The sequence below is a fragment of the Ovis canadensis genome, chromosome 14 (genome assembly GCF_042477335.2).
Source record: "Ovis canadensis isolate MfBH-ARS-UI-01 breed Bighorn chromosome 14, ARS-UI_OviCan_v2, whole genome shotgun sequence".
NCBI classification, from domain to species: domain Eukaryota; kingdom Metazoa; phylum Chordata; class Mammalia; order Artiodactyla; family Bovidae; genus Ovis; species Ovis canadensis.
The window spans coordinates 47,466,035-47,480,810 of record NC_091258.1 but is presented as its reverse complement, the minus strand read 5'-3'; the positions used below and the strand labels follow the sequence as shown (position 1 = coordinate 47,480,810).

At 42.5% G+C, this 14,776-nt stretch overlaps 2 protein-coding genes across 5 annotated transcripts in view; one reads left to right on the top strand and one right to left on the bottom strand.

Moving 5' to 3' along the window:
* Positions 1 to 14,776, top strand: part of TK2 (thymidine kinase 2) — a 46,396-nt gene that overhangs the window by 237 nt on the left and 31,383 nt on the right. The window contains exon 2 of the mRNA XM_069550020.1: positions 4,378 to 4,442. Coding sequence (XP_069406121.1) covers positions 4,421 to 4,442 — 22 coding nt within the window. The 5' untranslated portion in view covers positions 4,378 to 4,420. The remainder of the gene's footprint in view (positions 1 to 4,377; positions 4,443 to 14,776) is intronic.
* CKLF (chemokine like factor) overlaps positions 1 to 14,776 on the bottom strand; it is a 31,047-nt gene that overhangs the window by 10,493 nt on the left and 5,778 nt on the right. The window contains exons 2-4 of one of the 4 annotated variants that reach the window (XM_069550026.1): positions 8,472 to 8,630; positions 3,748 to 3,843; positions 454 to 575 (exon numbers count right to left, since the gene is read on the bottom strand). In XM_069550026.1, coding sequence (XP_069406127.1) covers positions 459 to 575; positions 3,748 to 3,843; positions 8,472 to 8,630 — 372 coding nt within the window. In that variant the 3' untranslated portion in view covers positions 454 to 458. Of the gene's footprint in view, positions 1 to 393; positions 576 to 3,747; positions 3,844 to 8,471; positions 8,631 to 14,776 lie in introns of those variants that run through there. The other 3 variants (XM_069550025.1, XM_069550027.1, XR_011248647.1) reach the window with 3 other exon arrangements.

Genomic DNA, 14,776 nt, shown 5'->3' with positions numbered 1-14,776 from the left:
TCCCCTGGGAACTAGCGTCTCGCCCCAACGGCTGCGGCCCGCCTCTCCCTCGCGGGCGCACGCAGCTGTCGCTCCTCGCGGATAAACCCAGCCCCCCAGGCACCCTCTTAGCCACCGGGATGTGACGCCGGGGAACTCGAGATCCCCGCAATGCCGCCACCTCCGTCTTGCCAGCCAGCCGAGGGGAGTGGGCTCTGGGGACCATTTCGGGCTGTCCGGGCGCTTTCTCTTTCTTCCTCCTGCCCCCCAACCCCTTGGGCCCAGGAGTAGGAAAAGGGATCCGGATTCCCAGCGCTTCCTTGGAAGTTACAGTGCCAATGAGCGCTGGGCGCAGTTCCTAAATCTCTTCTTCCAGCTCCCATATTGAGATCAAAATGAGAACTGCAGAAAGTATGTGTTAGAAAAAGAGATATGTTTAATACTTAGCATCGACTAAAAAGAATATAAACTTACAAAACTCATAGTTTGTCATGAGCATCAGTTTTCTGATAAGGACCGCCTGGATTAAGCAGCAGTTTCCGGTAAATAAGTGCCCCATCAGCAATAGAGAACACCGAAGCCGCGAGTCCAAACACCTGAAACAAAGACACAGGGTCACTGCTTGTGGCCACGGTCTCACAGGTTTCTAAGTGGTCTGCCTGCCAGCTTCCTCTCCTGTTAGGGTTCCCTATGCTGTCATCTAATCCTAGAATGGGAAGAGATTTCAGAGATTATTTTATTTGCATTCTCAAGTTTAACCAGTACCTTCCTAGACAAAGGGAAAGATCATTTAAGTGAGCAGAAACCAATACTGAAGTGGTGTGGGCTCTGACGCAAATACTTGTCTGGATCTCTTGCTCCCCGATATTACTGTTTAAAGCCCTACTGATAAGATTTAGTTACTAATCAACATTTCTATACCCAGTGTTCAACTGTTCCATTTTTCTACTGCAAACTGTACCAGAGGAAAATGTCAGGGTTAACATCAGCTCAAGATTTAAGCTGTGATAAGCACTTTGGAGAACTAGAGTGATGAGATGATCCAAAGTGACCTCTCCAAGGCTGGGCCACATCCACATAAGGGGTGAGATTCTAAATAAGCCTCAGGAAAAACTGAGTAAAAGGAATTAACTGGAACATGGTCTTTAGGTTCTCTGATGCCTATTTGAGAACTGGCACCCGGGCTGGAGAAAGGGATGTCAGTGCCATCACCAGCTCCATCCAACTGCCCAGGAGGTCTGGCTTCAGACTCTGTCCCTTTCCCATCCTGAATCTCAAACACAGCTTCCTAGGTTCTGACCACGCTAAGTATTTGGTTGCCCAAAAGAGTCATTCGGGTTCTTCCATAAGGTGTCACAGGAAAACCTGAACCAACCATTTGGCCAACCCAACACTTACTATAGATGCTTTCATGACTCTGCTACTAGCATGCTGCTGGTTCCTCCACCAGTAAGCATCTGCCTTTCTTCCCCTTTATTCCTGGCAAACTATGATTCCAGAGAGAGGTCCTGTTGTTGTTGTTTAGTTGCTATGTCACGGCTGACTCTTGCGACCCCATGGACTGTAACCCACTGGGCTCTTCTGTCTATGGAATTTTCCAGGGAGGAATAATGGAATGAGTTGCCATTTCCTTCTCCAGGGGATCTTCCTGACCCAAGGATGGAACTCGAGTCTCCTGCACTGGCAGGTGTATTCTTTATCACTAAGCCACCTGGGAAGCCTGCCAGAGAGAGGAAGTTGCTTCCTTTTTCTTGTGCTTCATAGTACTCCACTAACAACTTAAATACAGCTGTTTGCACTTTTGTCTCCTGTATTAGGCTTTAAGCAACTTGAGGATAGGGGTCACATTCAAGTCTGGGGACATCCAAAAGAAATACGAGTTACCAATGTAAACCACATAATTGATCTGGAAATTTCTAATTTCCACACTAAAAAGTAAAAAAAAAAAAAACACAAGTGAAATTAATTTTAATAATATACTTTATTTAGCCTGATATAGGAGAAGGAAATGGCAACCCACTCCAGTATTCTTGCCTGGAGAATCCCAGGGACAGAGGAGCCTGGTGGGCTGTTGTCTATGGGGTCGCACAGAGTCAAACACAACTGATGTGACTTAGCAGCAGCAGCCTGATATATTCAAAATAATATAATTTCAACATATCAATAATATAATAAAATTATAAGTGAAATATTCTACATTCTTTGAGGGGAGTAGTAAGTCTTTGAAATCCAATGTATATTTTACATGTACAGCTCATCTCAGTTCAGATCAACCACATTTCCAGTGCTCAGCCACTTGTGGTTTATGGCTCTATACTTTGTCAGCACCTACCAAAGTACACTTAAAGAATGAATCAATGAATTAATGAGGAAATGAAAGTAAATTCTGTGCTTCCTCCTTCTTTCTCCCTAGTTGAGGGATAAAATAATCTTTAAAGATAACTAGGAGAAATTGCTGTTACGGCACTATCTCATTTCTAGGGTAATTCTCATCCCTCATCAAATTGCTTTGGGCCTAGTGAAGTGGAAAAGCCTTTGTGGTGGTTTAGTCATTAAGTCGTGTCTGACTCTTTGGAACGCCATGGACTGCAACACTCCAGGCTTCCCTGTCCTTCACCATCTCCTGGAGTTTGTTCAAACTCATGTCCATTGAGTCGGTGATGCCATCCAACCATCTTATCCTTTGTTATCACTTTCCTCTCCTGCCTTCAATCTTTCCCAGTATTAGGGTCTTTTCTAGTGAGACGGCTTGTCACATCAGGTGGCCAAAGTATTGGAGATTCAGCTTCAGTATCAGTCCTTCCAATGAGTATTCAGGGTTGATTTCCTTTAGGATTGACTGGTTTGATCTCCTTGCAGTCCAAGGGATTTTCGAGAGTCTTCTCCAGCACCACAGTTTGAAAGCATCAGTTCTTTGGCACTCAGCCTACTTAATGGTCCAATTCTCACATCTATGCATGACTACTGAAAAAAACCATAGCTCTGACTGCATGGACTGGATTCTGACATATGTGTCCACTTCTCCCAAGTGGCCCACACTAAGAAAAGATAAGGAAGTTGGAGGGAGATTTATTTAAGAAGAACTTTCTAATTCACTTCTCTAAATTGGAACCTAGAAAAGTCATGATTTTGAACCCCCTCTAAGAAATCTCAGAAGAATATCAGATGAAACTGTAACTAAATTACTTGACTCTCGGTTTGTTTTGGCTCGCCTTCCAAATTAAACTGATTAGCTTTTCTTCAAGCAGTGTTCAAAATAATCCTTTTGTTACAAGTCTTCCTACCACCCATTCCCTTACATGACACATGTTTATTCCATCTGTAGCAGGATCTGGACAAGAAATAATTGAGCTCAGAACTGTGTGTCTTTCCTTAACAAGCGGGATGTATCATTTTCTTGAAAAGGGATAGCTATGAAATTCATCCTCCATTTGTTATTTTTGCTTGATATCAGGTTTCTGAGAGCTTAGTATTGTAACTCATTCCTAAACTGTAGGTCCTCCATTTAGTCGAACCCTATATATCTGTGAGAAATACAGAGGAACCTCTTTATTTAGTTAACTTCAAATTTAGTGTGAAACCATATTCCTTCACATTAATCAGGGCATGTGTTCATGCACAAAAACATTAAGCCACTAGGTACTGTGTACTGGGATAGGAGCCTCAAGGATGAAAACAATCTAGTTTTCTATTCCTCTATCTATTTTTCAAGTAAATTTGAATTCTGATCAAACCTGAAGGGAGAAACTGGAAAGAACCTCCACTTACCCCTCCAAGGACTGTATATATTGTGGTTTCTGGAATCAGTGCCAACACAGATACAACTATCATAAATACTGCTGCTACCACTGAGTTAATAATATCCTGAAAACACAGAATAGAAAGATCAGTGTTACATGAAGATCACCAACAGAGTGAATCTGCTCCCTAAAGATTTTGAAAGTTCCATTTTTTTAAACATATTTGTTTAGTTTAAATAAATTAGTTTTAGGAAGTCAAACTGCTATTGTAAAATGACATGTATATTGTATTTGGTCAACAATGATGTCTAATGGGTCTCTTAATGTATGACACACCAATCATTAATTCCTTATTAGGGCTTATTTGTTTTTTGTTGAAAGGTAGTTGGAGAGAGAACTCATCTGGTTAGGACTGGGTATGTCTTATGTGGAAGGTTTAAAGTAGAAGTCAGAATGCTCAGTTTTAATAAGTGTGGAGTGGTCTACACCATAAAACAACTTTATAGTGTTACTCCAAGTGCAATTAATAAAACTTTGAGCAGGATAAACTTAATTTTGGGAAAGAAAAACTCCCACACATCTGTATGTATCAGCTGACCAATTATGCAATCATTTCTGATGATGTAGCTCATTCATGTAATAATTTCTTGAAATGAAGCATTTCTGAACTGTGACTTTAAGAGGTGCAACTTATATTTGGAATGGATGTATACTGTGGAAAAGGTAAGTTGTCTTTATTCTGGAATAGTTTATGTATGTTAGCAGATAACTGTAGCAGGAAGGAATTATTAACACAGAAATCTTCCAAACCCTGGTAACTTAGAAAAGTAGTTATTACAAAGAAAACAGGAAGAGATTCAATGGGGACAGGGCAAGAGTAGATGATACACTTGGGCAGAAAAAAAGTCCTCGTCTGCAGGACATATTGAGGCTAGCTGTCCTGGGTTAATGCTCCTCTCTGCTGGGTATTTTGCTGTTTCAAGGCACAGACCACACTTCTGCTTCAGACAGATAGCCAGCCTCTTGGTAGTAATTTGAGTAAGTGTATATAAATGGCTTCAGATAAAGATGATGTTCTAGGAAGGGCAGAGAATAATGGCTGGGGGTGGGGGAGGGGGGGAGGGAAGGATGCGTCTGCTCCAGAATATCAGTGATCCTTAATAGTGGTTTCAAGCCTTGTTTTTCTATTAAAAACCGAACATCAGTATGCCATGGAGTAGACTATAAATTTAATTACAAAAATGGAGGTTTCTTAGAAATTTTGAGCCTGTTCTTACATATCACCACAAAAACCTGGGTTGCCTCACTGTGTGTGTTTTCTGTCGCTGGAGCACTTGAGGGGCCCAGTCAGAGGACACCTGCTCTATGAACTGTGTTAGGTACTACACCTCTGGGACAATGACATGCGCCACAGATCTGCTGTGCAGGTGACCGAGCCCTTTCCTAATCAGTGAAGACAGTGGCCATTGATAGAAGTATTGACAGGTTACCTTCCCCCTTCCTCCAACCCCGTAGATTAACTGGAATCTTCTGCCATCTTGGTGTCCTTCACTTATGTGCAGGCACTGTCCCCAGTTGTGCTCCGGCCTCGCTCCTGCCGGCCACTCTGCAGGGACCTCACTCTGCTCGTTACCCTCCTTGGTCCCTGGGAGGTTTCTTCAGCTCAGTGCTGACCCTCTGCCCACAGCCGTCTCCTCCCCTGCTCAGTCTGACTATTCCCACCACTTTACTGTCACTTGCCCACACCGGGGGCCTCTGTTAATACAGTGAAAAAAAATATATATATATAAATTTTTTCTGGGTTTTCTCGCCTTACTTTTAACATTAGTCACCTCTCCTTTCTTTCTGAAATGCTCTCCTCTCTTAACTTCTGGGACACGGGTCTCCCTTGGGTCCTCTCCTGTCCTTCTCTGCCTACTCACTCCTCCCTTTCACGCCAGATGTTGATATTTCCCAGTCTTGCCTTCATCTTGCTCTACTCTCCCTCGGAGCCATTTTCCCATCACGAAGTGATAACTCCCCCAAAGTTGCAGCTCTAACTTCTCTCCTAAGCCTCAGACCTGAACATTTCCATTTGAATGTCCCATAAGGCACTAAAACCTTCTATTTCTCAAGCTGAACTCATTATCCACCTCTCCCCTCGAATAAACCTATTCTTCCTCCTAAACTTCCTGTCTTGTTACCCTCTTAAGACAGTTCTTTAAATGGCAGCTCTCCTTGATTTTTTTCTGTTGCCCAATCTTATCAGTTTTCATCAACACTCCTTCTCTCCAGGTACAGTTTTAACCTTGATTTAGGCCTTCCTCATTTTCATGTCTGAATTATGATAACAGACTTCTAAGGGGTCTATGAGACCCACCTCTGGTTTTGTCCCTCTTCAAGCCATTATTGACATTGCTAGCAGCGATCTCCTCAAATATAAGCTAATTGTGTCACTCTAGTTAAAAATCTCCCAAAGCTTCCAGTGGCTTTTGGGTTAAAACCCAGGGCACTTGAATTCTAGCATGCTCTGACCTCCTGCTGCTGCTGCTGCTGCTGCTAAGTCGCTTCTGTTGTGTCTGACTCTGTGCGACCCCATAGACGGCAGCCCATTCTCAAATCTCTACTCTTGCCTCCTCTCTGGTTCGCGGCCACTCAGAACTCTTGCAGGTCCTTGAGGGCCCAGCTTTTTCTCCACCTAGAACCTCACACACACGTTGCTCCCTGTACTGGGAGAATGCTCAGCCCTGTTATCAGTCAGCTGACTGCTTTTCATCCTCCAGCCCTCAACTCAGGCGTAGTTTTCCTCAGGCAAGCCTATTATGATTTGGTTTCCTTCTCCTCCTGGGAACCTCCATACCATCCAGGGAGCACCTATTAATATTATACTGAATTGCTCATCAATCTTGCTTCCTGGCTATATGGAAAGCCTGTCAGGTGTAAGACTTGTGTTTTGTTTTCTCAAAGAGCCTAGTATAGAACCTGGGATTAGCAGATACTTAACATTTGCTGAATAAATGCTTTCATGGGCTCAAGAGCAGAGAGGAGTCTGGGTTTCATGATGGAGTGATAACTGAGTTGGCCAGATAGCATCATTTCTCAGAGTACAGTATCAGCCCAGGCTGAGCCTCAGAGATTTGGAGGCTACTTTTCAGTATGCTGCACGTAGGCCACGCTCCTTCTCCATGTATTCTGTGAAATTTATTTTCCAAGTTTATTACTGGGACATGTAAGAAGCTCCAGAGAATTATTACAGTTTGGGGAAAAAAAAATGCTAAAATGTGCTAGTTTTATTAACCTTGGGAAAGCAGAGTGTGAAGAGCACTATATAACTTTTAGGGTATAAGATGAACAGGATGTGAACCATGTTCTTCATCTCTTTGGGATAATTTAGCTGAGTCCTTTCTGCCACTAAATGATGTTACAGGGCCACCTAAGGAAGGCTTTGTCATCTCCTGTCCAGACCTTACTGCAGTCAGGTCCAGCTCCACGGTGGAGCACAGGGAGGAGTTCGGAGAGACGCCACAGAGATCCTATCCTTCCCCCAGCTCTCCACTTTGGGGATGTTCTCAGCTTGTGATTAGCCTGAAATGCTCATCATTGGCCTTCAAAAGTGGTTCCAGAAGGCACCACCTTAAGGCATGTTTATGGTTTGAGAACAGCTCTAGAGTCCTCTCTCCTTGATACGGGTTGAAATGAAGTGTTAGTTGCTCAGTGTCCAGCTCCCTGCGACCCATGGACTGTAGCCTGCCAGGCTCCTCTGTCCATGGGATTTTCCAGGCAAGAATACTGGAGTGGGTTGCCATTTCCTACTCCAGGGGATCTTCCTCTGACCCAGGGATTGAAGCCGAGGCTCTTGGGTCACCTGCATTGCAGGAGGATTCTTTACCTGCTGAGCCACCAGGCCAAGTCCCCTAATATAGGGTTATCAGCTTGGATACGAGTGCTCTGGAACCGAAAAGGATGAGACCAGTGCAGCTCCCAGTCCGGCCAAAGGGTGGAAAGCCAGCAGGGGTCTCAGAAAGGAGACCTAAGGACACAGGATTCTGGGGCTAAGACTTGAAAGAGGAGCAGTGAAGTTGCTCCGGTTTTCCTAGAACCAGCTTATGGTCCAGGCTGACAGACCAAGAATCTTAGCTAATATCTTCAATTTGCCTATTTCAAGAATTTCTGGACCATCTGGGCACTCCACTGGGCAGCTATTCCTAAAGCTGTGAGTATGACAGGTAAAGTCCCTATGCTACTGAAAACGGTTCTACAAGATGAGTTAAAAATTATTTAGCATCAATGATGACAGACATTTTAAAGTAAGATAACATTGTGCTTTATTCAGCCTCTAAATTATTTTGATTTTCCATTTAGTGATCAGGGGTATGTAAGATGTAGATACTTGTGTATCTGTCTCTATCTCTGTTCCCTAATTTTGAGGTCATATCAACATGAACGTCAAAGGGAGGTAAAGATTAAGAATGTTCTATGATTTTATTTGACCATGATGTTAAATTTATTTTGATGATCTACCCTTAAGTGAATTTCCCTAACAGAAGCATCAGCCGTTATCTACCTATAGATGGAGCTCCGAGGAGAATCCATGCTCAACGGTTGCTCTGGTTCCCTGAGGATCTCCCCAGAGCACATTAGCAGTGGATAGCGTTCCTCCTTCCTAAGCCTGTTAGAGATTCCTTAAAGGTTTACAAAAACTAAACAACAGAGTTTATTAAAATGTTTCTCTATGGCAGGAAAAAGTAGTTAACAATGAAACTGAACACTTACAAGTAAAGGCCAAAATAAACACCTAATTAATCGATCAAGTCTGAGTATATATAAAAGTATGAAAAAGAAAGTAGAAGTGACTTCAAATCCAGTGATGACAATGTACGGCTCTGGCGCTTGTGCTAGGATGAAAAAGGTCATAGATGTCGCAGCTAGTGCCTAGAGGGGAAAAAAAACAAACACGACCTCTTCAGTGATGATTGAACAAGGTTAAGCTGTAAAAATGATCGATTCTAAAATGACAAAATAAACGGGTTTCTTCTTTATACACACACACACATCTGAAAGAGGCGGTCTAAAATGCACGGATGTCGACTTCTCTTCTCATTTTAGAGAATTAGGTGTCCCTTCCTGTTTTGTTTAATTAAGTTCTCCACTTGTATACCTAATGCCATCCCTTCCCACATCCACGCCCTTGATCTTTTCCCACTAAATAGCTCCGTTTCCCTCTCACACCTTCACTCTCTCCTCCTGCCCTAGCTCCTTTCCTCATCATCTTATCAACATATCTAAGTTATCTTCTCTCTCTCTTTTTAAACAATATTTATTTATTTATTTGGCTGTGCTGAGTCTTACTTGCTGCATGTGGGATCTAGTTCCCTGACCAGGGATTGAACCCAGGTCACCTGCATTAGGAGCATGGAGCCTTAGCCACTGGACTACCAGGGAAGTCTCTAAGTTGTCTTCTCTTAAAACATACACAACCCTTCCTTTCATCTGCTCCCCACAGAAATTCCCATTTTCTACTTCTCCCTATAATGCTTCTCAAAATAAGCCTGTGTACTGGCTGTTATAATTCCTTATCCTCCTCATCACTCCTTAACTTGTAACAAAAATCTGGAATCTACCGTCAAATTTAAACTTAGAAGGTTGCCATGAAAAGCATTGGGGGTGCTTCTCTGGTGGCTAAGTGGTGAGAAATCCATCTACCCATGCAGAAGACACAGGTTCGATCCCTGGTCTGGGAGGATTCCACATGCTACGGAGCAGCTAAGCCTAGAGCCCGGGAGCCACAGCTGCCGAGCCCACGTGCTGTAACTTCGGAAGCCCACGAGCTCTAGAGCCCACGCCCTGCAACAGGAGAAGCCGCCACAATGAGAAGCTCGGGCACTGCAACTAGAGAGGAGCCCCTGCTTGCCGAAACTAGAGAAAACTCATGTGGCAACGAAGACCCAGCACAGTCAAAAATACATAAAAATTATTTTTTAAAAGAAACATACTGGGAAGGAAAGTTTAAAACAAAGTGTCAGAGAAAAACAATTCTCTGAAGAACCCTGTGGAGAAGAAAAGAAAAAAAAAAACAATTCTGATACATCACTTTTTAACATATTTTCTCTTATCTAAACATAATGCAATTAGAATGAACAAAAACGTAAGTGAAAAAAAAACCAAGATAATTAATCTAATCTAATCTCCTCATTTCCAAATGAAGATATAGAAAAGAGAAATGATAAGTGACTTAAAGGAAAAAATAAGCTGGTAGGTCCCTGAGAGTTTGTTGATGTTGTGATGTTCTTATGGGAGATACAGCTTTATCCAAGTCTTTGTGTACTTGGAAAATGGTTTTGGCAGGAGTCTTTGCTGACTAGACTTATGATCAGTCTGTCAGCATCCACATTCTCTTTTTAACCTCGGATCTATCTAGGCTACTTATTCATAATTCTATCAGTTACTTTATTAGTGTAAAAGTAGCTTACTTTGAAACTTCTAAATGGGTCAGTTTCTTTTACAGTAAATATAACTTGTTACTAAATAATGTGTTCTTTATAATTAATATAATTACTATCAGCAACATATCTCAAATCACTTCATTTACTCTACTGAACCAGATAAGGTCTTGAGTTCATGGGTTATGAAATCAAGGGTCACTTTTTCGGTCCCCATCATCTGTAACCTCGGAATTGGGCACATTTCCCGTGATTTCAGTCACCCGGGGTTCTCCCTCAATCCATACTTACAGCTACTATAATTTTCCTGTCTCCTGGCCTTCGTTTTCAGTTAATTTTTCAACATTTCACTAATATCTCAAACATTTCATCCATGTAGACTGCTTTTGCCAAGATCATCACTGATTTCAAAATTACTAGATTTAACAAACATTTTTCAATCCTTATGCTACTGGACCCCCATGACTTACTTGCTATTGGCTTTTTCCTACTTTTCTACTCCTTGACTCCCCTGTCACCTCTTTGAGTTCTTATTCCCCTGAAACCAATCTGCCTTGGCGGGCTTTCCTTTTACACATCACTTTAAAATACTGACATTTGTTTAGATTCTATTCACAACCTGCTCAATAAATCTGAGTCTCTACCCTAGGTGTATCTTCAACATCTCACACATAAACAGCCATTTAGAACACCAGAATAACCAACAGGAATCTTCAATTCACCGTGGGCAAAACTGATGTCACCTTGTCCCTTGCTCCTGTATTCACTATCTTAATTGGTGATAACGACCATCTAACTTTTCACCTGCCCTGGAAACCTAAGATCACTGCTCCAACTTACTGCCCACAACAGACCAGTCATCAGGTCCTGCTGACTTGATGCCTAAACATTTTGGGAATCCACTTAGTCACTCCAATTATTGCTCTTCAGTATCTTTTCCTTGAACTGACATGACCAAGGTCCCACAGTGAAATTTCTAAAATGAAGATCTGTACAACACTCCACCTGTTTAAAATCCTTCCGTGGCTCCCCATGGTTTTCAGAATAGAGCCTCCCTTCACCATGGTGTTCGAATCTTCCATGACTCAGCTCCTGTCTACTTTAGCAAAGAGCTGTTGACAGTTTATCTACAGGGTAATTCCAGTGTTCAATTTTCAGTCCTCATCTTATTTGAACTGTCATCAGTATTTGTCACAGTTGTTCATTCTCTTGAGAACTTCCTTCATTTGGCTTCTAGGACACCGTACTCTTGGTTCCTCTCACTTCCCTAATTACTCTCTCTCTCATTCTTCTTTGGTTTTCTCTGGTAGCTCAGACAGAAAAGAATCTGCCTGCAATGTAGGAGAACTGGGTTCAGTCCCTGGGTTGGGAAAATCCCCTGGAGAAGGGAATGGCTTCCCACTCCAGTATTCTGGTCTGGAGAGTTCTATGGACAGAGGAGCCTGGCAGGCTACAGTCCATGGGGTCACAAAGAATCGGACATGATTCAGCGACTTGCACTTTCATTCTTCTTTCCTGGTTATTCCTCCTCTCCCCAACCTCTTAATGTTGAAGTGTTCCAGGGCTCAATCCATGGCCCTCTTCTCCACTCTATGTACAGTCATCTCTTGATAATCTCATCAGTCTTGTGACTTTAAATACCTCTTTCTGCAGTGGCTTCCTGGTGGCTCAGTGATAAAGAATATGCCTGCAATGCAGGAGTTGCAGGAGACTTGGGTTTGATCCCTGAGTCAGGAAGATCCCATGGAGGAAAACATGGCTACCCACTCTAATATTTGTGCCTGGAGAATCCCATGGACAGAGGAGCCTGGCGGGCTACAGTCCATAGGGTTGCACAGAGTCGGACATGACTGAAGGGACTTAACACACATTTCTGCAGTGCCAATCTCTCCTACAATCCAGTCTTGTATATTCCAAATGCCTATTCAGTATGGCCACTTGAATGTCTAATAGACATCTCTAACAATGAAATCCAAAACTGAACTTCTGTTTCTCTGGCTACATCTGCTTTACCCACAGGCTTTCAGTGGATGGCAGTTCCATTCTTCCAGCTGCTTAGGCCAAAAACTTTGGCAGGATCTCGGACTCCTCTCTCTTTTTCACACCATACCTGGTTTATCAGCAAATCTTGTTGGGGCTACTTTCAACATATATCCCAAATGTGACCATTTCTTATAACCTACTCTGCTAGAGGCCTGGTCTGAGCCATAGTCATCTCTTGCCCAGATTACTGCAATAGCTCTAACTGGTCATCTTTTTTTTTTAACCCTTGCCTCTGCATAATCCTCCTGTCCCCTAAACCCCCAGCCCCCAGTCTACTGTCACCATAGCAGCTGGTGCACTTTTAAAAATGTTAGTCACATCATATAAACCTTTACTCAAAACCTCCATCTCCCACTGTCCCCATGTCACTCCAGCCCCGCTGTACTGGTTTTCTCACTTCTGCTTGAATGCTTCAGGTACATTCCTGCCGTAGGGCCATTGTACTGGGTGTTTCTTTGCCTAAAACACGTCTTCCTTCATCTTGGGTTGGCCAAAAAGTTTGTTTGGGGTTTTCTATAACATCTTATGGAAAAAACTGAGCAATCTTTTTGGCTAACCCAATGTATTCATAGTTAACTCTCTCATCTCACTTAACGCTTCGCTCAGAAGTCATCTCAACAGGGCCTAACTTGACCATTCTAGTCTTGCAGTCTGCAACCATCCTCTCCAATGCTTCCTTCTCTGATACTCTTACATGGCTTTAGTTTTCTCTTGTTCCATAGCACCTACCCCCTTCTAGAATACTACACCATTTATTTATTTTTTCTGTTTGTTGGTTGTTTTTTTTTCCTCCCTCCCACCCCAATACATAAACTCTGTGAGTACAAGGATCTTTGCTTTGTTCCCTGATACTTCCCAAGAGCCAGAAACAGTGCCTGGCACATGGCAGCTTTCAATAAATATTTGTTGAATGGGAAAAAATAAGGCAGCACTCAACTTGTTATGGTTTCTTATAAATCATGCTTTTTTTTTTTTTTTTTTTGCCTCCAAGCCTTTACTCAGGTGACTGTCCCTTAAACCCTACCCATGTCCCCCTAGGAAGCTTCCTGATACCTCCTTGTTTAAATGCCTCATTCTGTGCCCTAACTTCATCTTATCAAGCACCAACACTATCTGCTTGTGTGTCTGACTCTGTCTAAACTGAAGAACCCCATGAGTCAGGGACTTTTGTCTTGGATGTCTGTTGTTTCAAGTCCTAACTCAGGGCTGGGAAGACAGTAAATATTTAAAATGTTTGTGGAGGAAATGCGTATGTCAAAAATCAAAACTTTCTCACAAAATCCTGTTTCTCCTCCAGTGTTCCAGAGCTTTCAGAACCCCAGACCTTCCAGTCACTTCTTTCCTGATTATTTACTCCCAACCCAAGGGAATTTCTCTGTTCTTTGAAGTCAAAGTGTGTTAGTTACCCAGTCATGTCCGACTCTTTTCGACCCTGTGGATTGTAGCCAGGTTCCTCTGTCCGTGGAATTCCCCAGGCAAGAATACTGGAATGGGTTGCCATTTCCTTTACCAAGGGATCTTCCTGACTCAGGGATCGAACCGAGGTCTCCTGCACTACAGGTGGATTCAGGCGGATTCTTTACGAGGGATTCTGAGCCACCAGGGAAGCCCATTGAACTCGAGTAGTTTTCTAAACTTCCCTCAGGCCTTCTGACTTGCAGTATGTTATATTTTTCGGAATCAAAGACTTTGGTGCAGAAGGGCCTTGTGTGCAGTTTGTCCTGCCCACTCACCTGGAGTTTGAGCTGCCATTACAACATGCTCACCAGGTACTTGCCTGCACCTGGTACCTCTTCTGTCTGAGAATGTACTGCCTTCCCAAGTGGCCACTTATTTTGCCACTTTCCCAATAGAAAACTCTTTCTCTTATTAAGTGGAGCTGTTTCCTTGTAAGTTTTAACTTTCTATCCCCTCTTCTTATAGGTCACCTCTTTAAAATTTAAGAATTATTTTTTTCCTTCCCCTTTTCTTAAAATTCTTCAACATAGTCTCCTATGATAGTTTCCACTTCACTAACTATCCAGGTCACCATCCTCCAAATGACAGTTCATTCTCTCCTAAACCTCTATCCAGAACTGGCTGCAATCTCTTGGCAGGTCTGACACCCCCAGAAATGCACAGTTCCACTGTCCTTGCTCTGGGCTCTATCGGCCTTGTGCTCACTCAGATCAAAACTTGTGAGTGTTTTTTGTAAAAAACACACGCACACGAAGATTAAACATTACGTTTCTAAATAACCAACAGGTTACTGAAGAAATCAAAAGGGAAATAAAAAAAATTTCTAGAAACAAATGATAATGAAAATACAACAACTCAAAGCCTATGGGATGCAGTAAAAGCAGTTCTAAGAGGTAAGTTTATAGCAATACAATCCTACCTCAAGAAACAAGGAAAACATTGAATAGGCAACCTAACTTTACACCTAAATCAACTGGAAAAAGAACAAAAAACCCCCAAAATTATTAGAAGGAAAGAAATCATAAAGATCAGAGCAGAAATATATGAAAAAAATGAAAGAAACAATAGTAAAGATTAATAAAGCTAAAAGCTGGTTCTTTAAGAAGATGAACAAAATTGACAAACCTTTGACCAGAC